At 44.9% G+C, this 27,899-nt stretch overlaps 2 protein-coding genes across 2 annotated transcripts; one reads left to right on the top strand and one right to left on the bottom strand.

The window, feature by feature from the left end:
- Positions 1–3,767: 3,767 nt before the first annotated feature.
- MIS12 (MIS12 kinetochore complex component) lies at positions 3,768–12,022 on the bottom strand. Its single transcript, XM_040424859.1, has 2 exons — positions 11,631–12,022; positions 3,768–4,670 (listed from the first exon to the last, which is right to left on the bottom strand). The coding sequence occupies exon 2, from the start codon at positions 4,652–4,654 to the stop codon at positions 4,013–4,015; it is 642 nt and encodes a 213-aa protein (XP_040280793.1). The 5' UTR covers positions 4,655–4,670; positions 11,631–12,022; the 3' UTR covers positions 3,768–4,012.
- An 81-nt stretch (positions 12,023–12,103) lies between these two features.
- Positions 12,104–26,543, top strand: DERL2 (derlin 2). Its single transcript, XM_040424858.1, has 7 exons — positions 12,104–12,274; positions 13,936–14,001; positions 15,695–15,768; positions 16,847–16,940; positions 19,583–19,778; positions 23,728–23,818; positions 25,233–26,543. Exons 1-7 carry the CDS (start codon positions 12,182–12,184, stop codon positions 25,336–25,338), a joined length of 720 nt encoding a protein of 239 aa, XP_040280792.1. The 5' UTR covers positions 12,104–12,181; the 3' UTR covers positions 25,339–26,543.
- Positions 26,544–27,899: the final 1,356 nt, after the last annotated feature.

The raw sequence follows: 27,899 nt of genomic DNA on the forward strand, positions 1-27,899 counted from the left end.
CTATGCGACCACCTCTCACTCATTGACCGCTGGGGGTCTCAGCACTCAGACCCCCACTGATATAAACTTTAGATGTCACTAGGACATATGAAAACTCAGTGACCCTTTAAAGTCTGTGGCAAAACATGAAAATGTCTACATAGATGGCATTTTGTTTGTGGTGTCTGTCTTTGTTGCTTTTAAAATACAACATGCTGAAGGTATGGAGTTTTCAGACATTTCTTTATAGCCTTCACAAGGGAACGTAAAAAAAAAATAATAATAATAATAATAATCAGTTGGGAAAATGTAACCTCGACTTAAATTTTTATTTTTTTATTAAAATCAGCAGATTCATCACACATTGTGTGAAGGAGACCTATGGCAGTTCATCATAATGATCGCCTACCTAGGCTGTTAGAAAACAGGTTTCCATGAGTACCCAGTAACTAAGAGTAAAATCACACTAAGGCCCCTTTCACACGGGTGAGATTTCCGCGCGGGTGCAATGCTTGAGTTGAACGCATTGCACCCGCACTGAATCCGGACCCATTCACTTCTATGGGGCTGTGCACATGAGCAGTGATTTTCACGCATCACTTGTGCATTGCGTGAAAATTGCAGCATGCTCTATATTGTGTGTTTATCACGCAACGCAGGCCCCATAGAAGTGAATGGGGCTGCGTAAAAATCGCAAGCATCCGCAATCAAGTGCGGATGCGGTGCGATTTTCACGCATGGTTGCTAAGATGAAAGTCTATTCACTGTATATACATGGTTATAAGGGAAAATAATAGCATTCTTTAATACAGAATGCTTAGTAGAAGGTCAATTGAGGGTTAAAAGGTTAAAAAATAAAAAATAAATTACTCGCCTCCTCCTCTTGATCGCGTAGTTGCCAATCTCTTCTTTAATCATAAGCTGCTGGCTAAAGGACCTGTGGTGACGTCACATCACATGGTCCAATCACATGATCCATCACCGTGGTGATGAGCTCAGTGACGTCACCACAGGTCCTTTGACAGGTCCTGAAGAAAGAACAGGAGACCGGCAGCTACGCGATCAATTGGAGGAGGTGAGTTAATTTATTTTATTTTTTTAACCCTCAATTGACCTTGTACTAAGCATTCTGTATTCAGAATGCTATTATTTTCCCTTATAACCATGTTATAAGGGAAAATAATTACATATACACAACCTTGAACCCAAACCTGAACTTCAGTTAAGAAGTTCAGGTCTGGCTACCACATTCCATTTTTTATCACGCGCGTGCAAAACGCATTGCACCCGCGCGATAAAAACTGAACGAAACACAATCGCAGTCAAAACTGACTGCAATTGCGTACTTACTCGCGTGGGTTTGCCGCAATGCACCCAGGACGCATCCGGACCTGCTCGTCTGCAAGGGGCCTAAAAGCTGCCGTCAGTAGTTGTCACCCAGCATATTAACTGTGTAGGAGACCAAGATAACAGATGGACAGAACATCTAAAACTAGTTGCAATTTCAGATAGAATTTTGTAGTTTATAGATATGATATAATCCCACACTATTTAACAGGGTAGATTTACTATTGAAAATACACCAGGTTTTTTTTGGAGGATTTTGTGCCAAAATAACTGGCATGCATGCTTTGCATCACATTCACTGTTTTACACACTTTTCTAAGCATTTTATGCTTTGTCTGACAAGGGGGTATGACCTAAATGCACCTCTGTGAGCCAAAACTTTGGTTCATTTTTTTAAGTGAAAGTATGTAAATCTGGCTTTACAATACTCAAAATTTACAAAGATCTATGGGCCAGAATAGTAAAGTTGTCTAATATAGGGCAACACTATTAGTAAATCTGCCCCATTGCATTAGTGGGGCAATTACTGTCTCTGGCCCTTTTGAGTTGCTTTTATTCCTGACACATAAAACCAGCTACAAGGATCAAATTAAAAATAAAGCCACAGCACCACTGATACCGTGATAGCTACCTCCATATACAATAACCAGAAAAACTCCAAAATATAGTGCCCCCCACCCTGTGCTGCCATAAGTGCTCCAGCTACATATGCAATTATAATTCGCTCATACCGATCCGCATCAGTGGCCCCCATACACAGACAAAGCAGTCACATGACCACGGCAACTTGTTTAGTAAGTTGCAGGAGCATCAACTTCATTGCATAAGTGAACATAATATTAATAACTGGCTCTATTTAAGATATATATAAGTACACCTTACATCATGTACCATGTGATTGACTCATTTCAGTCCAGTAAGAAGAAAACGCCTTTCTTTCGCATGGCACATTAGTTCACTAGATGACATAGCCCCATGCGAGGTCTCTAAATGCCTCTGCAGTATTTCGGGACATCTCTTCATAAAGCTTACTGTGAAACACTAGGGGAGTGTAAAGGAAAACTGGCTAAGTTGCCCACAGCAACCAATCAGATCGATCCTTTTATTTTCCAAAAGTGCTCTGAAAAATTATGTGATTGGTTGCTATGGGCAACTAAGCCGGTATTCCTTTGCACCAGTCTTGATTGATCTCCCCAGGTGTGTCCTTAAGGCCGAATGCACACGGCGGCCGAGAGTGGTCCGTGGTATGCCGGGCTGGATTTCTGTTCAGAGCAGGAGCGCACGGCGTCATTGGTTGCTATGACGCCGTGCGCTTCATGCCGCCGCTGCTGTACAGTAATACACTCGTATAGTGCGCTCTCGGCCGCCGTGTGCATTCGGCCTTAGTTATATATCTGAAGACGGTGAGTGAAATTAACACTTCCTTGTGGTCTGTCTTTGGATAAAAGGACACAAGATTTTAGATTTATCAAAACTGGTGTAATGGAAAACTGGCTTAGTTTCTCATAGCAACCAATCAGAATCCACCTTTCAGGTGGAAACTGATTGGTTGCTATGGGAAACTAAGCTGGTTTTCCTTTGCACCAGTCTTGATAGATCTCCCCAGGTGTGTCCTTTAGTTATATGTTTGATAACTCACCTTCTAAAATTCTAGAGCAACCGGGGACTGGGCAACGTTGGAATGGGAGCAGCAGGGGATGTTTTTTTTTTTTTTTATTCATCAGTTTTCTCTTTAACTATGAAGACCTTTAGGGGCAATTTTTTTTATTTTTTATTATAGCAATCTACTTATTTCGGGCTAAAATCATTTTTCAATTGGTCTTTATTAAAAAAAAAAAAATCTGCCACTTTCCCAATTTAAAGGTGTAATGTGTATCTGCAGAGCAGAAGTGTCCTGTGTTTACACTGAATCCCATCATCTGACAGCTCATGTAAATCCCTCATCTGTGATCTCCTGAAGCTCAAACACTTATTTAATTTAGGCCATATTCTTATCAGTGTGACAAGAATTGAGCTGTAATGAGTATTTATAAGCTGTTAAAAAGTTTTAAAAACAGAGCTACAGACTGAGCGAGTGGATTAGGAGACTCACATAAGGCTAGCTACACACTAGCGGCAGCGATCCGACAGGGAACAGCCTGCCAGATCTCTGCGCACTCTGGCATTGCCGGAGGTTTGTAAGGCTCCGTCCGGCCCCATTCACTATAATTCACGCACAGCAGTCTTCTTCTGGCTGACTCTTGGCCTATTTGCTGGAATGTGTTCTGAACTCCGCCGGTCCCCATTATAGTGAATGGGGCCGAATGAATGCCGGTGTGTGCAGAGATCAGGCAGGCTATTCCCTGCTGGATCGCCGCCTGTAGTGTACAACTAGTCTAAATAGAAACTGACAATCTGCAGATACACTCTCAATTAACCAACTGCTGGAAATTTCTAATAAAGACCAATTGAAAAAAAGTTATTTTTGGCCAAAATAATTAGATTGCAATACTAAAATAATGCCCCCAAAGGTGTCCATAGCCGTGCATTGTATAGGAACAGGGCAGCAGCGTATATACTGACGGTGTAACAGCATTACCATCACTTCAGTTTCGACCAAGTCACATAAGTGTCAATTAAGGGTCAGACAAAATGAATGTTCAAAGGTAATGCAAAAACACTAAGTCCATGTATTTTACTTAACAAATCATACAGCTTTATTGGATGTTACGTCAAGTCTCAGTTTCTTATGTTTTTCATCTATTTCCTTCATTGAGCCCTGCAGTTTCTTTGATGTCTGGGCCATGAATGCAAAGCTCTCCAACAAGTCAAAGTTTCCATGTTCTCTGCAGATTTTGTCCATCCCATCAAACCACGTCAGGATCTTTCCCAGCTCCGCTTGCATGACTTTCTGCTCCTCCAGTTCGGCCAGAAGAGCCCGAGTAGCCTGGGACTCTGCTCGGCACTGCGCCTGTAGGGACCTGGTCTCACTTTGCAGAGAGTCAAACTTTTCCTTACTGAATGAGAATTCTGCATGGACCTTGTCTTCCGGCAGCAGAACGTGTCTGGGTACATTCAGTACCATTTTCAATAGACATTTCTCCATCCTCTGAAACAACTGATTGAAGCGATCATTTACAAAAGTCAAATACTTTTCGGTGCTTTGGCGAACCTCCAATTGGCTAATCCCACATTCAGGAAATTTCTCTATTTTCTTCAGGATTACGCTTTCCACGACGAGCAGCATGTCAAATAAGTAGTCTTGAAATGAAATGTACAGTCGAAGAACGCAAGTTTGGGGTGTAAAGCCAAAATATTGGGTTTCGTAACACATGGGTACAACAGACATGTTTGTCAGAGAAGACCTGTAAATGAAGAATAAGTTCAGACATGATCAGAATTGCATATATAAAACTGACAAATGTCAACCCCAAGCATCATTACTGTGTATACAGTCATTTTAACATTCAGCTTTACTTATCAAAAATTTATAAATGGAGAATAAAAATGCTGACTTTCAAAAACATGAATTGTCAGGAGTAGAAAAGCTGTCTGCTGACCTCTACTGACACCTAGTGTCCAATTGTGGAATGGCACCAAACCATTTAAAGGGGTTCTGCAGTTTGTTTAAACTGATGATCTATCCTCTGGATGGATCATCAGCTGTTTGAGAAGGCAGCGGCGCTCCAGGAGTGCCGCTGCCTTCTCAAACAGCTGATCGGCAGGGCTCCCGTGTGTCGGACCCCCACCGATCAGATGCTGATGATCTATCCAGAGGATAGATCCTCAGTTTAACAAAAACTGCAGAACCCCGTCAAGGCTACTTTCACATTAGTGTTTTCAGTTCTCAATATCGTGATCCGTCATAGGATCTCAATAGCGGAAGAAAACGCTTCAGTTTTGTCCCCATTCATTGTCAATAGGCACAAAACTGAACTGAACGAAACGTAATGCTCCAAAATGCATTCCGTTCCGTTTGGTTGCGTCCCCATCGCGGACAGAAAAACGCTGCAAGCAGCGTTTTTCTATCAGCGATGTGGTGCGGAGCAAGACGGATCTGTCCTGACACACAATGTAAGTCAATGGGGACAGATCCGTTTTCTCTGACACAATAGAAAACTGATCCATCCGCCATTGACTTTCAATGGTGTTCAAGCCGGATCCGTCATGGCTATAGAAGACATAATACAACCGGATCCGTTCATGACGGATGCATGCGGTTGTATTATGGTAACGGGAGTGTTTTTACGGATCCATGACGGATCCACAAAAAATGCTAGTGTGAAAGTAGCCTAAGCTGTATTCACATTAACATCGTGGCTTTGTGTCTTGACTTTATAACTGACTCTAGTTAGCTTGATGGCAAGAATAGTATGAAACCACAGATAGAAGACCTGAACAGTAGAGTGAACATAGCCTTACAGGGCTCCTGCCAGTTTCACATTGGTTCTTGAATGGCTTTATATTAAACATGCGCAGTAAAAAACTATATAATAATAAAAGGAGCAAAAACACATTGATTTGTCCATGGAGCTACCTCATTATGGTCAGTCACTGCATGTGGCCATACCCTATACATAAGTGTCAGCGACAGATGATACACCTAGTGTTACGTTTTGATCTTCATATATCCCACTTTAAAAATGATCATTAGTGGCGTCCCAATCAGTAAAGCTGACAATTATATATATGTTATTATTTTGTGTTTTTTTTTAAAGAGAAGCTTGATTTTTGAAGCTGTGTAAAGGGCTTGTAAGGTCTCTGGAATCTCTGGTACTGGCCATTTTCAGCTACAACGCGCCATGGTTATGTTAGCGCACCTTTTACACTTCCTTTTCCCACTGACGGCTTATCAAGGAGTTATGGCACCTCGCTATTAAAGATGACGGGACATACGCAGCAGAGTACAGTAAGCAACCGAAAGCATTTCCATTTAGGGTCCATTCACATGTCAGCATCCGTTCCGCAATATCGGGAACGGGTGCGAACCCATTCATTCTCTACGGGGCCGGAAGAGATGCAGAGAGCACACTATGTGCTCTCCGCAACCGCATTTCCGGAGCGCGGGTTCGAACTTCCGGGTCGCGGCCCCGCAAAAAAAAATAGAACATGTCCAATTGCGGACAAGAATAGGCAGTTCTATGGGGGGTGCTGGCCAGGTGTATTGTGGATCCGCAATACACTACGGACATGTGAATGGACCCTAAGGGCTCGTTCACATGACCGTGCATTTTTTTTTTTGCGGTCCGCAAATAACGGATGCCGTCCGTGTGCCTTCCACAATCTGCGGAACGGAACAGGAGGCCCATTATAGAAATGCCTATTCTTGTCCGCAAAACGGACAAGAATAGGACAGGACTCATAATTTTTGCGGGGCCACGGAACGGAGCAATGGATTCGGACAGCACACAGAGTGCTGTCCGCATCTTTTGCGGACCCATTGAAATGAATTGTTCCGTATACGGAATCAAAATACGGCCAGTATACGGAACACAAAATACGTTCGTGTGAACATGTCTGTACACAGGCCGCAGCGCCTACTTGGTAGAAAATGAAAAGGATGTTTTGATGGATTTATGAAAACCCTGCAAGAAGTGCAAATAAACATCTGGTTGCACAAAGCAGGGAGCCACTGCGTAAACAAACAGGGCGAGCCAGCAATTTTCGGTCCCCAATGCACGGGCAACATCCATGCAGATTCCGCAGACGGATCCAGACCCATTCAACTTATGGGTCTGTAATCCATCCGCACCGCAAAAAAAATAGAAGTTCTGTTTTTTTGCGGTGCGGAGGCATGGAGAGAAACCCCCACAGAAGCATAATGCTTCCGTGGGGTTCCTTGCCTCCGTTCCACACTGAACCTTCCAGATTGAGGACCAATTCAAGTGAATGGGTCTGCATCCGTGATGTGGGGTGCAAATGGCCGGGGCCGGTGTATTGTGGACCCACTGTTTGCAGGCTGCGATACGAGCATGGTCGGCACACGAGCCCTTCGTTATGGTACAGAGGCAGACTAGAGGAATTGTCGTATTTCACATAGTCATTCACTATAATGGGATCCGTTGGGTTTCCAGCATGAATGCCAGCTTTCTGCCACAAAAATACTGCATATCTACTAAAAGGAATGACAGAATGGAATGCCCATAGAGAATAATGGACCAGAGTGGAATGCCCATAGAGAATAGTGGACCAGAGTGGAATGCCCATAGAGAATAGTGGACCAGAGTGGAATGCCCATAGAGAATAGTGGACCAGAGTGGAACGCCCATAGAGAATAATGGGCCAGAGTGGAACGCCCATAGAGAATAATGGACCAGCGTGGAATGCCCATAGAGAATAATGGACCAGCGTGGAATGCCCATAGAGAATAATGGACCAGAGTGGAACGCCCATAGAGAATAATGGGCCAGAGTGGAACGCCCATAGAGAATAATGGACCAGAGTGGAATGCCCATAGAGAATAGTGGACCAGAGTGGAACGCCCATAGAGAATAGTGGACCAGAGTGGAACGCCCATAGAGAATAATGGGCCAGAGTGGAACGCCCATAGAGAATAATGGGCCAGAGTGGAACGCCCATAGAGAATAATGGGCCAGAGTGGAACGCCCATAGAGAATAATGGGCCAGAGTGGAACGCCCATAGAGAATAATGGGCCAGAGTGGAACGCCCATAGAGAAAAATGGGCCAGAGTGGAACGCCCATAGAGAATAATGGGCCAGAGTGGAACGCCCATAGAGAATAATGGGCCAGAGTGGAACGCCCATAGAGAATAATGGGCCAGAGTGGAACGCCCATAGAGAATAATGGGCCAGAGTGGAAGGCCCATAGAGAATAATGGACCAGGGTGGAACGCCTATAGAGAATGATGGACCAGGGTGGAATGCCCATAGAGAATAATGGACCAGAGAGGAATGCCCATAGAGAATAATGGGCCAGAGTGGAACGCCCATAGAGAATAATGGGCCAGAGTGGAACGCCCATAGAGAATAATGGACCAGGGTGGAACGCCTATAGAGAATGATGGACCAGGGTGGAATGCCCATAGAGAATAATGGACCAGGGTGGAATGCCCATAGAGAATAATGGACCAGGGTGGAATGCCTATAGAGAATGATGGACCAGGGTGGAATGCCCATAGAGAATAATGAACCAGACTGGAACGCCCATAGAGAATAATGGGCCAGAGTGGAACGCCCATAGAGAATAATGGACCAGGGTGGAACGCCCATAGAGAATAATGGACCAGAGTGGAATGCCCATAGAGAATGATGGACCAGAGTGGAACGCCCATAGAGAATGATGGACCAGAGTGGAACGCCCATAGAGCATAATGGACCAGAGTGGAATGCCCATAGAGAATAATGGAAATGTAATATTTAAATTAGAGACAAAACCATTTGACATATCTAATAATTATTTAGCAGGTTTACTCTCCAAGTTTAGTGGGATTATTTAATGTTCAGATTACGTGGAATTATCACTGTTTTCTGCAGAATGACGAGGGTGAATGACACAAAGGAATGCCCATAGACTATAATGGGAAGTAAACTATGAGCTCATTTGCAGGTAAATCTGTGTTATGTAGGACATTAACCTTTACCGCAAGTGATCCCTGGGTAGAGTAGCATATTGTAAAATGAAAATTACCTTGGATTATAACCGTTTTCTATAGAATGTAAAGGGGATGGAATGCCCATAGGCTATAATGGGAAGTAAAACGTGACTTGGTGCCTGAACCATTCAACATATCAAATAAATCTGTAGCAGGTAACTCTTCAAGTTCAGTGGGATTATTGAAAATAAGTGGGATTATCATGTTAATGTCCTACATAACACAGATTTACCTGCAAATGAGCTCAGAGTTTACTTCCCATTATAGTCTATAGGCATTCCTTTGTGTCATTCACCCTTGTCATTCTGCAGAAAAAGGTGATAATTCCACTTAGGGTCCATTCACACGTCCGCAATTTCGTTCCGCAGAATTGCGGACCCATTCATTTCTATGGGGCAGCACGATGTGCTGCCCGGATCGGGAGTGGCGGATCCGCACTTCCGGGTCCGCAATTCCAATCCCGAAAAATATAGGACATGTCCTATTCTTGTCCACAATTGCGGACAAGATTAGGCATTTTCTATTAAGTGGCGGCGATGTCCGTGTTTTGCGGATCAGCAAAACACACACGGACGTGTGAATGGACCCTTAATCTGAACTTGGAGAGAAAGTCTGCTAAATAATTATTAGATATGTCAAATGGTTTTGCCTCTAATTTAAATATTACATTTCCATTATTCTCTATGGGCATTCCATTCTGTCATTCCATAGAAACCAATGATAATCCCACCGAGTTTGGAGAGTATGTCTTCGAAATATTTATTAGAGATGTAAAATGGTTTTGTCTCTCATTCAAATATTACATTTCCATTATTCTCTATGGGCATTGCACTCTGGTCCATTATTCTCTATGGGCATTCCACTCTGGTCCATCATTCTCTATGGGCATTCCACTCTGGTCCATCATTCTCTATGGGCATTCCACTCCGGTCCATCATTCTCTATGGGCATTCCACTCCGGTCCATCATTCTCTATGGGCATTCCACTCCGGTCCATCATTCTCTATGGGCATTCCACTCCGGTCCATCATTCTCTATGGGCATTCCACTCCGGTCCATCATTCTCTATGGGCATTCCACTCCGGTCCATCATTCTCTATGGGCATTCCACTCCGGTCCATCATTCTCTATGGGCATTCCACTCCGGTCCATCATTCTCTATGGGCATTCCACTCCGGTCCATCATTCTCTATGGGCATTCCACTCCGGTCCATCATTCTCTATGGGCATTCCACTCCGGTCCATCATTCTCTATGGGCATTCCACTCCGGTCCATTATTCTCTATGGGCATTCCACTCCGGTCCATTATTCTCTATGGGCATTCCACTCCGGTCCATTATTCTCTATGGGCATTCCACTCCGGTCCATTATTCTCTATGGGCATTCCACTCCGGTCCATTATTCTCTATGGGCATTCCACGCTGGTCCATTATTCTCTATGGGCATTCCACGCTGGTCCATTATTCTCTATGGGCATTCCACGCTGGTCCATTATTCTCTATGGGCATTCCACGCTGGTCCATTATTCTCTATGGGCATTCCACTTTCCTGTTAAAGTCTATGGGCATTCCATTCTGTCATTCCTTTTAGTAGGTCCCCATATCTGGCGGTGTTTATACCTGATATGCCGTAACAGAATACTGGAAACGCTGCACAGATGTGAACGCTGCCTTAGGCCTCTTTCACACTTGCGTTGTCCGGATCCGGCGTGTACTCCACTTGCCGGAATTACACGCCGGATCCGGAAAAACGCAAGTGTACTGAAAGCATTTGAAGACGGAACCGTCTTCCAAATGCGTTCAGTGTTACTATGGCACCCAGGACGCTATTAAAGTCCTGGCTGCCATAGTAGGAGCGGGGAGCGGGGGAGCGGTATACTTACAGTCCGTGCGGCTCCCCGGGCGCTCCAGAATGACGTCAGAGCGCCCCATGCGCATGGATGACGTGATCCATGTGATCACATGATCCATGCGCTTAGGGCGCCCTGACGTCACTCTGAAGCGCCCGGGGAGCCGCACGGACGGTAAGTACACTGCTCCCCCGCTCCCCACTACACTTACCATGGCTGTCAGGACTTTAGCGTCCCGGCAGCCATGGTAACCACTCTGAAAAAGCTAAATGTCGGCTCCGGCAATGCGCCGAAACGACGTTTAGCTTAAGGCCGGATCCGGATCAATGCCTTTCAATGGGCATTAATTCCGGATCCGGCCTTGCGGCAAGTGTTCCGGATTTTTGGCCGGAGCAAAAAGCGCAGCATGCTGCGGTATTTTCTCCGGCCAAAAAACGTTCCGTTCCGGAACTGAAGACATCCTGATGCATCCTGAACGGATTTCTCTCCATTCAGAATGCATTAGGATAATCCTGATCAGGATTCTTCCGGCATAGAGCCCCGACGACGGAACTCTATGCCGGAAGACAAGAACGCAGGTGTGAAAGATCCCTTACACTGGACTCCTGGCCGACTGCAGTCACTATCAGAGCACAGGCGGCAGCTTCACCAAGGGCACAACCATAGGGCCCCTTCTTTCTGGAATTCTGCAGTGGGCTGACATTCAGTGGGTCACTGATTGCCCTCGTGCCTGCTATCTACATGGGCTCCCACAATGCAACCAATCAGAATCCAGTCCGATGCCCACTGGACAGTATTGGCCACCTGGCAGCTTTTCAGATCTGGTTGTGGAGCCATACACCGGACACTGCATTACAATTACCTGTTATCATACTCTGCAGGGAAAGCCGACCACCTCAACTTCCCGCCAGCTGCAAAACAACAGCTTCAAAGCCCAACTAAACACGTCACTCTATCCAACCAATCCCGACCGCTCTGGACTACGTAACTATGCGCCAACGTTTGACGGCAGAGACAAAAGCGGCCATATTTGTTTTGGGCAAAGAGATCCTCACCTGACATAAATATTTCAAGCGGCTCTTTCCCCGCATACACAGCGTCCGTACAGTCGCCGCGGTTCTTGCCGCCGGCGGAGCCTAGGCTCATTGAGGAGGCTTCCGGGTAACAGCGGCTCATCTTCTCCGCCAATCGGCTTTTACAAACATTTACTACGCGGACCAATGGCGAGCAGACGTGACATTACTACACGGAGTGGGCGGGAGCGACAGAAGAGCTAGCCATTCAGGAGGAGCGGGCGGCCGTAGCCGTGTGCTGATTGGCTACCAGATGTGCAGGCATTAGAATGTGTCTGTATGATGTGCTAGGTCTGGACGAGGCGGAGATGAGAGCGGAGGAGCGGTGGGAGGCAGCAAGATGGCGTACCAGACTTTCCGGCAGGAGTACATGCAGATACCCCCAGTGACCAGAGCGTACACCACGGCTTGTGTGCTCACCACAGCTGTAGTGGTAAGAAGCGGACAGTGACGGACGCCGCCGGGACTAGGGTGCCCCGTGTATAGTGTGCCCCGTACTGATAGTGGGATTCCCCTGATGTCCTGCATATGCTGACACCCCCGCCAGCTGGTATTCTGCTGCCCGCCCTGAGGGGGGCGCCAGTACTCTGTGTCCTGGGACACGTCAGTGCAGGATGTGTGCGCCTCACCTGTAGCCCTAGTAATCCGGGTGCCACCATAGTGTAGGGCTCTACATCCCCAAAGCACTTGCAGGGCTGTTCTATCCAGAATAAGACCTGATCTATAATTTACTAATAGATATTTAGAAAGGCAAAAAATACTGTGAGCCAGCCTAAATTATTATTGATCTATAATTTGCCAGACCAGAGAAGATCTTGTTTCTCACAGCCTGAGAGTCCTTTAGGTGCTTCTTTGTAAACTCTAGGTGGGCTTTCATGTGTCTTCTTTTGATTAGAAGCCCAGAGGAGCACTGCAGGGATGGTTGACCTTCTGGAAGGTTCTCCCATTTGCAATACAGGATGTTTGGAGTTTCACTTTGTCATTATGGGGTACTGGGTGCAGACTCATGGGGGGGGGGGGGGTCTTTATTTATTTTAGCACAAGGCCGCAACATAAATATGAAGACTTCCTGAGTGCACCGCACATGCTTGCGGCTGGAAGTAAAGTTGACCTGTTATTGAAATTGCAGCAGTGGCAACGACCAGAGCCTCCTATTGATGTATCATAAAGCACTCTGGGGCCTGAGATATCGGCTCATCTACTCTGTGCTAGTGCTTCAAGGTCTCGTTTCTTGCTGGTCGGCCTGGTCATTGAGGACGTTTCTATGGCAAAGCGAGCCCCGTCTTTCATGGAGTTGTTACATTATATGCAGCGTTTAGAACGGCAGTCTGAGTGTGGCATGGCCACGTGTGCAGATTCACGCTGGTTCTTTAGGCGAGCTGCAGCTCTAGAAGAGCGGTGAGACTATGGCGCTCTCTCCCAGGTGAGGTTATGGTGGCCAGTTCGATGAAGCACGTCAAGAAGGGTCTGGATGCCTTTCTGGAATGTACAAGCATTGCAGGTTTTGGATACTAGATTTCTGGAGTCAGGAGAGTTTTTTTGTGTTCATTTTCTCTAGGCATGACGTCTTTTCTTTCATTTTCCTCTAAGATTTCAGAGAGAGAAAAAATGTCCAAAATAAAAAAAAATTGGACCAAAAAAATGCTAAAAACATTTAAAATGCAGGTTGATTTTGAAACTATTCTAAAACACAAGAACAAAAGTGAGTGTTAAGGAGCCCTTTAGAAAATCTGTCCGTCGAGCAGTACGTAAACCTAGCTGGCTCGCTTCTCTACGGTACGGATGCTGGAGGCGTCTGAACTTCTGGCTGGCAGCTAAGGTAATGAGTACCCGCGAGTAGGCATGACATGAAAGCTGGCAGTATATGTGCTTAAAGTCTCCCTCCCTGTAAAAAAAAAAAAAAAAAAAAAAATGCTCTGTGATCAATGTCTTGCTATGACATATCACGTTTTTGGAAAGTACAGGTACGGTATAAAATAGTATAAAGTCCAGCTGTATACTGGTGTGAGTATAACGCAGGGCAGGAAGGGGAGACCTTACAGCGCTGACTGACTACGTCTAAAACCTTTTACCTTATTGTTTTTTCTCTTCCAGCAATTAGAAATCATCACACCGTTTCAGCTATATTTCAACCCAGAACTGATATTTAGACATTACCAGGTAAGTCATAGGGGCTCGGAGATTTCTGTTCCTACAGGTATGTCTCTATAAAATGTGCTGGCATCAGTCCACAGGTAGTAATGTACTGCCAGCTTTGTTTCAATTCTTCTGAAAATATTTGCATGGGCAGGAAAGAAGAAGGTTTGGCTGTATGCTTTGTGGTCAGATGTCACAGCTGTGAGCAGATATGTAATACGTTTCCATGTGTCACAAAGACTTTACTTTGACTGGTTTTATAGGACTCCTCATTCAATCCTAGTATATTCAAAGGGGTTGTCCCAGAATCAAGACATGAGCTGTCCATAGGTAGGTGGTAAGTATTTGTTCACTGAGAGTCTGACTGCTGGGACCTCCACTGATCGGAAGAACAACCTGCTTGAATGGAGTGCTGGTTGCACATACCTCTCCCATCTATTCAGAGTGTATTGGACTGACGTAGCCAGATATATAACTCGACAGTTTTCACCGGCCCCATACACTTTGAATGAAGCAGCAGCACACATTTGCTACCACTGCTCCATGTAAACGAGAGATATGGGACCCCCTGTTTTTTTCTGCGCTAATTCTTGTGTAGAAAAAGTACAGTACCAGTAAAGTGTATGAGAGTTCAGGAATCTCATGTACACTTAGTTTTTTCGTTCCGTGCAGATTTTGAAATCCACAGCATGTCTATTGTGCACATTTCACTCTTTTTAATGCAAGAGTAAGATCTAAGGCAAAGCAACATCAAATCCACACCAAAAAAACTGCAAGTAACACTTGTGGTTTTTAGTGAGGATTTGTTGCACAAAGGCACAGAAATACACACGGAGATTTGTGCAGAAGATAGCCCCACCCGTGTGCAGGTTCCCCTTCATTCAGAGAGGGGCACTGCTGTACCGAGAAACGACTTGGGGTACCTTCACATCAGCTTCAGAGGAAGTCCGGCAGGCTGTTCCGATGTGTGAACTGCCTGTCGGATCCGTCCTGCCGCTAGTTCACGTGTGCCCCCGGACTGTCACTCCGTCCCTATTGACTATAATGGGGGCGGAGTTCCGACAGGTGCACGGCGAGAGGCAGCCGGACTAAAAGTAAGATCGGGGGCGCGCTCCGGAAATGCGGATGCGGACTGCACACTGTGCTGTCCGCATCCATTCTTGCCCCATAGAGAATGAATGGGTCTGCACCCGTTCCGCAATTTGCGGAACGGATGCGGACCCATTCTCCGGACGTATGAATGGACCCTTATTATATATCATTTTATATTTATACCTTAACGTGTCTGCAATGTATGTCTTCCTCATTATAACGTTTCCCTGTGAAAGATGGTAGCTCTCTTCAGACTTGGGGCTCATGCACACAACCGTATGTATTTTGTGGTCTGCAAAAAATACAGATGACATCTGTGTGCATTCCGTATTTTTCAGAACGGAGCAGCCGGCCCCTATTAGAACAGTCCTATCCTTGTCCATAATGTGGACAATAATAGGACATGTTCTATTTATTTTGCAGAACAGACATACGGAAACGGAGTGCACAGTGCCTTCTGTTTTCTTTGCGGACCCATTGAAAAAAACATAACAGACACGGAAAGAAAATACATTTGTGTGCATGAGCCCTAAGAGTCTGCTACCATTTCTCAGTAACTAACATTTGTCATATTTACTGATATTATGTAATGTTTCTCTCTTCTTCCCTTTTTTTTTTCCTCCAGGTATGGCGACTAGTCACAAACTTTTTGTTTTTTGGACCAGTTGGATTCAATTTTTTATTTAATATGATTTTTCTGTATCCTTTTTAAGGTGCCTTCAGGCATGCAATAACTTAATGAAGTATATTGCAGATTTACTGATCTGGCTACTTGTAGAATTTCATTTAATTCCGCTTTATTCCCTATATGAATAAACCAAAAAAGATGTAGTTTTTTTTTTTTTTTACTTCTTTGTCTGAAGTCTCTTATGCAGCCCTATCTGAGGACAGCATGGCATACGGCGGGAGATGCTGAGCTTGGGGCTATATCGTTAATGATCTGATTCAGTATTTTCATGTAAAAACCTATTTAGATGCTTTAGGGACTCGTAGAGGAATCCAGTGATCCCTACTTCCCCCACACAGTGATTGACAACTCATTCTGCATATAAACTTAAACAATAAGAGGTGTCAGTCAGTAATGTGTAAGCGGGGAAACCAGGACTCAAAGGCTTTCTCTGAGTCCTACCTGTATTCAAACTTCTCTTTCCATGGAATGAACGAATCGGATGCTAGAAAACTATCAGTAAACCCCCATATGTCCTACGCTGCACTCAGATAAGGCTACTTTCACACTGGCGTTTGGTGCGCATCAGTCATGGATCTGCACAGACGAATCTGTTCAGATAATACAACCGTCTGCATCCGTTCAGAACGGATCCGTTTGTATTATCTTTAACATAGCCAAGACGGATCCGTCTTGAACAACATTGAAAGTCAATGGAGGACGGATCCGTTTTCTATTATGGCAGAGAAAACGGATCCGTTCCCATTTACTTACAACTTACATTGTGTGTCAGGACGGATCCATTTGGCTCAGTTTCGTCAGATGGACACGAAAACGCTGCAAGCAGCGTTTTGGTGTCCGCCTACAAAGCGGAATGGAGACGGAACGGAGGCAAACTGATACATTCTGAGCGGATCCTTTTCCATTCAGAATGCATTAGGGCAAATATGATCTGCTTGTGAGAGCCCTGAACGGATCTCGCAAACGGAAAACCAAAACACCAGTGTGAAAGTAGCCTAAGGTGGGGTAGGTGACCGGACAGATCCACTTTAATTTTAATGTGTGTCTCTAAATTAATGGAACTGTTCCTTAACTAAAGGTTTACCCCAGATATAGATACTGTCGGATGCTTGAAGAAGGATCGTTTCGTGGTCGTACAGCAGATTTTGTATTTATGTTCCTTTTTGGTGGCCTTTTAATGACTGTATCCTTATAAGTGTTTAGTATACGTAGGAAAACATGGACCAAGAGTCCATTGATCACACTTTTCCTGCTGGAGACATATGTCATATGCCATGGTGTTAAAATATTGCTGCTGCTTCTTCAAAATATGGGCGGATGATTAGTCCTTGTTCACATTTCCATTTTTCACTGACGTGTGCTATCCACATTTTCCACGGACAGTACACTTATCCTTTGATTTTAATGTGTTTGTTCATACATCAGTAGTTTTTTACTGACCATGGGTCAGTAAGAAAAGAACGGAGACATGCACTACTTTTGGTCTTGAAGTCTATGGGTTTCTGAAAAATCCCTGATGTCAAACGGACACAGAAATGTGAACTCTGTTTTAAAAGATTGTGGCATCAAATGAAAGTCCAGCTTTTACATACTCTCAGGATCAAGGCTCCAGGGGCATATTTAGTAGGTAGCCCCTGTTTGAAGTTCGCTGTTGTCTGTGTAGGCGAGGAGGTGTTTGGCACTGACTTGGTGAGCGACAGCAGGAGGAAAGTAGAGGGGGTGATGCTGTCTTCTCTCACCTATACTGCCTTCCAGTGACCCCAGGGGATGGTGCAGGATCTCATAAAGTAGTGATGAATTGGCAGCGGCACATCTAATCAGTGTCTCTGATGTTTATTGGTATCCAGACTCGAGGGATTCTTAGGGTCCATTCACACGTCCGCAAAACACCCAGCCGGCACCCCAATAGAAATGGCTATTCTTGTCTGCAGCTGCGGACAAGAATAGGACACGTTCTATTTTTTTGCGGAGCTGCGGACCGGAAATGCGGACAGCACACTGTCTGCTGTCGGCATCTTTTCCGTCCCGATTGAAAATGAATGGGTCCACACCTATTCCGCATAATTGCGGAACGGATCCGGACCCAAAGTGCGGATGTCTGAATGGACCCTTAGACTTTTTATGCCTAAAAAATATTTTTCAATTTTTATGGAAAATTGCATGAAGTGCTGGGTAGCATTTTCATAATATGCCACATGCCCACTTTCAGAAAATGTATAGTGGTATGATGTGGTGTTTTATTTTAGAATTTAGATTTTATCTGTGTGTGACACAAGTGTGAAAATGATCCCGACTAGGGATCGACCGATTATCGGTTTGGCCGATATTATCGGCCGATATTGAGGATTTTGACCGTTATCGGTATCGGCATCTATTTTGCCGATATACCGATAACGTATGGGGAACACAGAACGCGCTGCTCTCAGCGCGTTCTGTGTTCCCTCCGCAGCACAGGGGAGAAGGAAGCAGTGTCTCCTCCCCCTGTGCTGCTGCTGCTGCCGCCAATAGCAGGAGAGGAGACAAGAGGAGGGGAGGGGCTGTGGCCGCTGCGCCACCAATGAAGATAAGCCTTTCATTCATTCATATACAGGAGGCGGGAGCTGGCTGCAGAATCACATAGCCGGCTCCCGACCTCTATGAACGGCAGCTGCGATCCGCGGTAGTTAACTCCTCAGGTGCCGCGGATCGCAGCCACCGCTCATAGAGGTCGGGAGCCGGCTATGTGATTCTGCAGCCAGCTCCCGCCTCCTGTATATGAATGAATGAAAGACTCCTCTTCATTGGTGGCGCAGTGCGCCCCCCCCCGAGCCCCCCAGTATTAATCATTGGTGGCGCAGTGCGCCCCCCACCCCAATGCCGGCCAATAGTAAAAACATTGGTGGCGCAGTGCGCCCCTCCCCCCCACCCAGTATTACTCATTGGTGGCAGTGGCCACAGGATCCCCTCTCCCCTGCTCCTCCGATCGGAGCCCCAGCAGTGTAAGCCTGGGGCTACGATCGGTTACCATGGCAGCCAGGATGCTACTGAAACCCTGGCTGCCATGTTCAGCTCCATGCTGCTGTGTGCACAAAGCACAGAGCAGCAGGGACAGTGTGAGCTCCTATTCACTCTGATAGAGATCTATCAGGGGGAATAGGACAAGGGTTCTAGTCCCTAAGGGGGCTAAAAGTTAGTAAAAAAAAAATAAATACAAAAATATTAAGTATAAATGAAAAAGATTTATAAAAAAAAAAAATACACATTAACAATAAACCAAAATACACATTAACAATAAACATATTAATTTTCAGCAGATTTGTGTATGAATTTTTTTTTTTTCTCAAAAATGAAAATTCCCAGAATATCGGTATAAATTATCGGCTATCGGCCTGAAAGTTCACAAATTATCGGTATCGGCCCTAAAAAATCAATATCGGTCGATCCCTAATCCCGACACCCCGGGCAGTGTAAGGGTTAAAGGTGTTCATAGTAATGGTAAAGTTTGCATTCATTTGGCCCGCAGCTGTGGTTCAATAGTTAAAATCAATCACTTGCAGTTGTAGCAGAGTCCTTAAAGGGGATGTGCAGTGGGTTAATATTGATGACCTACCGTATCCTCCAGGGTCCAGCACCCCTGTCGATCACCTGCTTGAAGGACTAGTGGTGCTTGTGGGAGCACTGCTTTTTCTATTACCTGTGTGTCGTGTTCTTTGTAGGAGACACCTCTACAATGGAGACAGTGCACAGGTAATTTTTATCTCCTAAGGAAATATCTTGCACTTCACTTTTACACGTCTGTGTTTCTTTACAATGCATATACTTTTGTCTTTCCTTAATATGCTTTAGATCTTTGGCCTTTTTGTCAATCTAGTTTTCCTTGGGCAAGCTTTTACAATAATGCTTGTGTATGTATGGAGCAGAAGAAATCCTTATGTTCGAATGAACTTCTTTGGGCTTCTGAATTTTCAAGCCCCATTCCTTCCGTGGGTTCTCATGGGCTTTTCATTGTTGCTGGGGAATTCAATTATTGTGGATCTCTTAGGTAAGAAAGTTGCTGGAGTAAAAGAGCAGATGCCACCCAGTAATGAATGCTCGTGATTTTCTCTTCAGTTGTATCACCCATGTTTTCTTCCCCAGGATATATTTCATTTTGGAAATTCTTCATATTAGAATTTTTTAATTCTAATGTACAGAATGAAGGAAACATTGTTCTACTGTCTAAGCCCATTGCTCCCTCCATCATGGGCAAGTCAATAGGAATATTTATAGCATACTTCCAGTCGCCCATTTGAAATCGCCTTAGGGCACACTCCTTCGTGTGTATAATTTAGAATTCTGAAATTCACTAGGATATTGGAAAATGTGCGGGGGACAGTATGTACATGGTCCCAGAGAGATCACAGGACAAAAAATATGAGACAAAGTGATATGCCATGTGCAGTTGGCCACAACTGGAGCATCACTTAACAAATGTGTTCTTATTTAATCCTTTGTGTCTTGGCAGTGCACTCGTCTCGTCAAATTTTCTTGTTCATTGAGTTTCTAGAGTGCATGTTTACTCAAGGCATTAGGGATGTGGGAAGGCTGGTAAAGCTGACACAGGTACCACCGGGACAAAAACTACCAGGAATACTGTTTTCTCCAGTAGTATTATATGCTTTAGGAGACCATACAGTGGTTAAAACACTACTTCTGACTCTGAAGGACCTGTCCTGCATTACCCAGCAACCCATTGCTCTGAATGGGCACTATACAGTGGCATACATTGGTACTCCCTACTTATACCTCTACAGTGTTGGCACAGCCCATAAATAACAGCTGATTGCTGGAGGTCACAGCATATTGTCACACTCCCTTGTTAGAAAGCAGTGATGGTCAGTTCGCAGTGTTTGCCAGTGAACACATGCGGGCTGCCATCTTTAGTAAGGTAGACTCACCCGTCCAGCGATGCACAGGTAAGCCCTTACCTGTGCCGCGAGCTGGTCTGAAATCAAATGCGGTCACCGGGAGCAGGCAGTTCCGAGAACAGGCCGATGAAGGCCCCCGGCGGCTGTTCTCAGAACTACCTGCTCCCGGTGACCGCATTTGATTTCAGACCGGGTACCGACACAGGTAAGGGCTTACCTGTGCATCGCCGGACGAGTGAGTCTACCTTACTAAAGATGGCGAACACTGCTGGCGAACACTGCAAACTGACCATCACTGTTAGAAAGGTCCTTGTGTGGAGTTAATAGCGCTCTACAGGGTAGCGGCTGCTATGTACGAAGAACACTCTAAAGTGGACATGGTGCTTTTACTAGCCTTGCTGTAATGGTCAGGTCTAATGGGGTCCTGCTGTCAGACTTCCAACACGTCAGTAAGTTATGTCATATGCTTGTAAGATGGAACCAGTTTCTACGGGGGGAAAAAAGTTATTTTCATCTTGGCAAAGTAAAGTCTTAATGTAATGGAGTCTAATTTCAGATCTTTTCTGATCAGTCTTAAAGGGGTGTTCATGGCTGAGATCGTAATACCGGTCATATTTGGCGTGTCCGGGCGTTTGGAACTAGCTAGGCTGGCTGTGCTATGGTATTTCCATAATTCCCATTTGCTTCTATGGACACTGCTGTATCGGCCAGTCAGCTCTTTCCATAACCCCTTTACCACCTGTGGCTGCCACATACAACCAGTATGCCAAAATTAGATGAGTGCTCCTTTAGCATGCTACACTAGTAATGATAATAGTATTTGTCAGGTCTTTTAAATTTGTCAGAAAAAAAAAATATTAAATAAAATGTTTGCATTATTTAACATTGGTAACCTAAAGCTGATCATACACATAATAGTTGTCAGACTTATTTTGCCACCAGCTATGTACCCCCACCCCTTCTCCTCTATACTCAAATCAGACAAAGTATGTTAATTGCCAGAGGGATATGCCCACTGCCAGGCACCCGCTTAGCCTTGCCTCCAAAGTCAAGCTGCTCACAGATAAACTGCAACAATCTAATATGTATGGGATAATATCTATTGTCAGCTTAAAGGGGTATTCCCATCTTGGACAATGGGGGCATATCGCTAGGACCCGCACCTGTATCGAGAACGGAGCGGGGAGCGCTGTGGCTGGAGGACCCCAGATTTCCCGGGGTCTGTCCACCACCAAGCACTAATCCCCGCCTCTCCCATAGAAGTGAATGGGAGCATGCCGTGCATGCATGGCCCATGCTCCCATTCAATTCTATGGGGCAGACGGCAATAGCCGAGCCAGCGCTCGCCTATTTTTGGCGTCCCCATAGAAATGAATGGAGGGCGGCAGCGCATGTGCAGTGTGCTCTCCTTCACTTTCGGGGCTCCGTTCTCGATTTAGGTGCGGATCCCAGCGGTGGGACCCGCACCTAAAAGATAATGGGGGCATATCCGAGCAATATGCCCCCATTGTCTGAGATGAGAGAACCCCTTTTAAAGGGTTGTCTTACTGCAGCAAATGGCATTGATCATGGAAAGAAAGGCACTAATGTATTGTAATTGTTCATATTGCCTCCTTTGCTGGGGTTACGGTCACCGCTGCAATCCATCAGTGGTGGGTGGCCGTTCTTGCACACTATCGCTCTTCTTGCCAGGACAGTTGGAGCGCACGTAGGCACGCATGTGCAGCAGCTCCCGTCCCAGACACCTCATATCTGCAGTGCAGCGGTGGCCGTAACCCCTGGAAATGAGCTGCATTTAACTCATGTACTTAGTGATGCTGATTTCCTATCTGGAGAATGTCATCAATATCAAACAGCTGGAATACCACGAAGTGAAAAGTGTTTTCATGTATTTGAAATATATTTGAGTTTTAAAGGGGTTATCCGAGACTATAAAATGCTCCCCCATAGGCCAGGCCCCTCACAATGAATATACTTACCTGGCTCCCTGCACCACCGCTGCTGCTTCTCCCCGTGCACAGATGAAAACATCCTGGGACGGGGACGAGCCTCCCTAGCATCACTCCGCCTGCCATTAGCTGTTTCCCCGACACCAAATGTTTTATTCTGCGCACGGGGAAAAGCAGCAGCGGGGGCCTGGCATATGGGGGAGCTTTTTATATTCTTTAATTATGGGTTACTGAGGGGCATTTATCAATGCATTTTCACCACTATTGTGACATAAATAAGTCAAATTATGGCGCACACCTTATGTGCTCCATAGTTTGTGACTTTGTAATCTTCTCATCACTTTTCCAAAATAACAAGAAATGGGGGCGTTGGTTTACAAGTTTCTGGCGTAAGTTATATCTGCAGTCTTCACCAGCCCCTGGGTGGCTTAGATTTCAGTTTCCAGTGCACAGATTGGTAGAGATGCCCCTAATTTGTTTAAAGGCATCTGCTTTTTAGGGTACTTTCACACTAGCGTTATTATTTTCCGGTATAAAAATCTGGTAAAGAGTATCAATACCGGAAAGAAAACAAATCAGTTTGGTCCTAATGCATTCTGAATGGAAAGCAATCCGTTCAGTATGCATCAGGATGTCTTCCGTTATGTCCCTTGTACAGTGTTTGACCAGACAAAATACTGCAGCTTGCTGCTGTATTTTTTTCCGGCCAAAATCCCGGAACAATACCGCATTTGCTGGATCCGGCATTAATTTCCATAGAGATGTATTAATGCTGGATCCGGTACCAAGTGTTCTGGAAATTCCTGCATCTCCAGAATCCGTTTTCCGGTCTGCGCATGCGTTTTTTTTTCTTTTCTTTTCTGGATGATGCTGAATGAGACGGATCCAGTATCTCACTGGATTCGTCTAGCGGATCCAGAAAAAAAAGCTATCCGTTTGTACACGGCTTGCCGGATTCTAACAACGCTAGTACGAAAGTACCCATCGTAAATTAGGCACATCTCACTCAGGCGCACAGGGATCAAGTTTTAATAAATCTCTCACTGTGTTCTGAAGATGCCATATGTTAGCACTTTGGGTTCTGTTCACGTTTTGTACTGTGCACTTTGTAACTTTCTTTCATTTTCTTTTTTAGGTATTGCAGTCGGACACATCTATTTCTTTTTAGAGGATGTGTTTCCTAACCAACCAGGAGGAGGAAGGATTTTAAAAACTCCATACATTTTGTAAGTAAATGGTCTGTTTAGGGGGGCAGCTTCCATGTCTGTGCAGCTTCACATACACACTGCTTCTACTTACATCCAGTGATCATTGGAGAATATTTACTAATCAAAATTCTAGCGTAATTTGCTCTAAAAACTGGTGTACATGCTGTGCACCACATATTTTTTTCCAGGCTCATCCAAAAAATTCGTGTGGATTAGCTGAAAGAGCACATGGCTTGTCTGAAAAGAGGCGCAATTTACTATGGCGCATTTTTGGTGCACACTGTCACAAAGTTTTGCTGTACAATTCTGGTGGATAGTAAGCAAACTAATATGTGGTAGAAACTTGGATTAGACAGTTTAAATATGCGTCAGATTTATAATTCACCATCAGCCACTTTGAAAAATCTGGTGCTGTTTAACCCCATAAAGGGAACCTGTCACCTAGATTTTGGGAATAGAGCTGAGGATATGGGCTGCTAGATGGCCGCTAGCACATCCACAATACCCAGTCCCCATAGCTCTGTGTGCTTTTATTGTGTAAAAAAAAACGATTTGATACATATGCAAATTAACGTGAGATGAGTCCTGTACGTGAGATGAGTCCAGCACCGCCCCGCATCCTCAGAATCTCCCCGACGTCAGAAAGCTAGAGCGCCGTAATCTGATGCCAGCACAGGGAAGGAACTCTATGCCGACACTGCGCATGCGCTAGCTCGCGCACCGCGAGATTACGGCGCTCTAGCTTTGTAATGTCGGGAAGCAAGGAGGAGATTCGGAGGATGCAGGGCGGTGCTGGGCTCCTTCACGCTGGACTCATCTTAGGGACAGTAACTTGTATACAAGGGTATAACTGCGGCACTCATCCAAAAGGGCTTACATGGGTGCACGTCCCAGGATGATTTCTTCCACTCTAGAAATCTGTATAAGTCCTCAATATTGAATTTTGAGACAGCACACCAGATCTTCAAAAGATTGGTATTTTCCGTCGCCGGAACTGCCTGCCGGATCCGGCAAAATGTAAAAACGTATGCCAACTGATCAGTCAGAAAAATGCATTGAAATGCCGGATCCGTCTTTTCCAGTCTCATCTGGCAAAAACGGATCTGGCATTTATTTTTTTTCACCCCTTTTTTTTTTTTTTTTTGTCTGTGCATGCGCAGACCGGAAGGACGGATCCGGCATCCTGGTATTTCGAATGCCGGATCCGGCACTAATACATTCCTATGGAAAAAAATGCCGGCATTCAGGCAAGTCTTCAGTTTTTTTGGGCCAGAGATAAAACCGTAGCATGCTGCCCAACTTCACACTGTCTAAATCAGTAAATCTGCCCCTTTTAACTCTTACTGTAAAATTTCAGTGAGCACAAGAAATAATTGTTTTATTCAAAGTTCTTTTTCTTATACCACTGCTTGTATTTAAACTTAATTTGCAGGAAGGCAATATTTGATACACCAGATGAAGACCCAAACTACAACCCACTGCCAGAAGATCGTCCTGGTGGATTTGCTTGGGGAGAAGGACAACGACTTGGTGGTTAAATAAAAAGTTGCCAACAGGAGAAAGTGGCACACGGGAGAATGCACATTGCCCTGTTGCAGAGATAACTTGAAGTTCTCCAGAACAGGAAGCACTTTAAAATTCACTGACTGACGCAAGGAGACATTTTCATTTTCCCACCAGTGCCTCCCAGTACAGGATTGTTTGCAATGGTACTTGAAGCTCTTGGGCCGTAAACTGGAAATATGGAAACCGATACTATTCAACCAGACCATGCAGACTTCTCTGTTGCTTTTTTAACATTTGTGTGTGTTTTCTTTATTTTTGATACAGAAAAGAGATCACAGTCTTTAAGGACACTGGCAATGTCCTGATTTTGGCAGTGTGCAACCACAGACTTTAGCGCAGAGAAGCCTGTGCAAAAGCCAATGGACTCCTTGCAAATTATGCACAAAATAGGGGGTCACGCAACAACAGCCATTCCTCTACTGTGTGACAGAAGAAAAGATGCTTATTATATATACATATGCTACGACCTTAGACCAACTTGTTCAAGCAGTGACACAAACCTGACTGTGCTGTCTGATTTCTTGCTTTGAATATCAAAATGACAACTCATTTTGTTATTGCATTTCATTAGAATGATGGAGATCTTGAAAAAGATGGTGTATTATAATATATTTTATATGCACAATAAAGCCACTGAAGTTGTGCTTTTAACACAGCATTTTAAATGTACAGGCAACTATTAACAAAATCAAAAAGCCCCCTTAGACTAGAACAGGGATGCCCAACCTGCGGTCCTCCAGCTGTTGCCAAACTAAACTCCCGGCATGTCTGGGCAGCCTATAACTATTAGGGCATGCTGGGAGTTGTAGTTTTGCAACAACTGGAAGGCCGTAGGTTAAGCATCCCTCGACTAGACCTTAGGCTAGATGGTCTAAAGATGTGCTGGATTTATCACAGTGGTTGATGCTGGATGATAAATTTGGTGCATCATTAGACTGTCTAGTCCGAGTTTACCCCACTTATTAGTTGGCTTACGTACACCAGAATCATGCGGCACTATATTGGAGCTTAAAGTGTCAATGAACGTTCAAAAAACTGTTGAAATGTCAGAGACCTATCAAAGAAATTGATCAGTGAGGATCTAAGGCTAGTTTCACACTAGCAGCAGCCGCCTTCTCTGGTGGGTGAACAGACTGCTGGACCCGTACTGCTGCTAGCGCACGCGTGCCGCAATAGGTCAGCTCCAACCCCACTAACTGATGGAGTCGGCCGGAGTTCCGGCGGCAGCACGGCAAACATGCCGAGAGGCGGCCGGAATAAAACTACGACATGTCATAGTTCTAGTCAATGGGGCCGGAGCGGACCTCCGGCGGCAGGTGTGCACTAGCGGCAGGCTGTTCACCTGCCGGAAAAGCCTGCTGGAGAAGGCTGCCGCTAGTGTGAAACTAGCCTTAGTGCTGAGAGCACTGCTGTTTGCTAGAACAAGGACAGAGAAGTGGTACATAGCGTGATCTATCCTCACTGCAGAGGATGGAATCAAGACTTTCTATTGTGCTCCCTGTCCTCGATGCAGGGGATAGGCTTAGTAGAAAGTCCTGATTCCATCTCCTGCAGGGAGGAGAAGAGGACATGCTGTGAGTGCTTCTCTCTCCTTGTGGTGGTCTCAGCGCTAAGACCCTCAGCGATCAAAATCAATGTTGCTGACATCAAAAGTTATTTTTGAAAGTGCAGTTACACTTTAAGCAACTCCCCCATCTAACAAGTCAAAAAAATTCATATAAAACCCTTCATAAATGAGATGTACACCATTTTTATTTATTTTTTTGTGCGAATTACGCCAGAATCCTGGAACATTTTAATGATTAAATCTCCCTCTTGCATTTTTTAATGTTCAAACGTGATAGATTTCTTGTGGATTTTGGAGCAGATTCCACCCCAGTAATTTGCTACCGTGCACAGTACTGGTGAGTGAATGATGTCAAGTTTGCAAATTTTAGCACATGCTGCAGTTTTTCATATCCACAATGTGGCGCTCAACTTAAAACCACATCAATGAAATCCAGATAAAAAGCTGGTGTTTACTCACTTGCTATGGGGGGGTTAAACTGTCAGGGGAAGCATATAACCTGTGTCCCACAACTCCCATGCCAGATGTTTTATTCCCAAGGGTGGCTGGTGGATGAGGACCACACTTCTGTTTGTAGGAAATCTTTATTCATTCAACACAATTACTGTATATCTTTCATCAGAAGTGGAAATGGTAATTATAATTTTCTGGATTTTAGTGCTATTTTTTTATGTTTCTTAGGGCTCATGCACATGAACGTATTTTCTTTCTGTGTCCTCTCAGTTTTTTTTTGTTTTTTGCGGACCGTATGCGGAACCATTCATTTCAATAGGTCTGCAAAAGAAAACTGAAGGTACTCCATATGCATTCCGTTTCCATATGTCTGTATTTCCATTCCGCAAAAAAATAGAACATGTCCTATAATTGTCCGCATTATGGACAAGGATAGGACTGTTCTATTAGGGGCCGGCTATTCCGTTCCACAAAATACAGAATGCACACGGATGTCTTCCGTATCTTTTGCGG

The sequence above is a fragment of the Bufo bufo genome, chromosome 3, assembly GCF_905171765.1.
Source record: "Bufo bufo chromosome 3, aBufBuf1.1, whole genome shotgun sequence".
In the NCBI taxonomy this organism is placed as follows: domain Eukaryota; kingdom Metazoa; phylum Chordata; class Amphibia; order Anura; family Bufonidae; genus Bufo; species Bufo bufo.

What these genes read in the sequence shown, in the direction of transcription:
- MIS12 (XM_040424859.1), bottom strand. Translation starts at nt 4,654, where the DNA reads ATGTCTGTTGTACCCATGTGTTACGAAACCCAATATTTTGGCTTTACA.
- DERL2 (XM_040424858.1), top strand. Translation starts at nt 12,182, where the DNA reads ATGGCGTACCAGACTTTCCGGCAGGAGTACATGCAGATACCCCCAGTG. An exon ending in TGATATTTAGACATTACCAG is followed by an intron (nt 14,002 to 15,694) that starts GTAAGTCATAGG and finishes TTTTTCCTCCAG; the next exon opens with GTATGGCGACTAGTCACAAA. An exon ending in TTAAAAACTCCATACATTTT is followed by an intron (nt 23,819 to 25,232) that starts GTAAGTAAATGG and finishes CTTAATTTGCAG; the next exon opens with GAAGGCAATATTTGATACAC.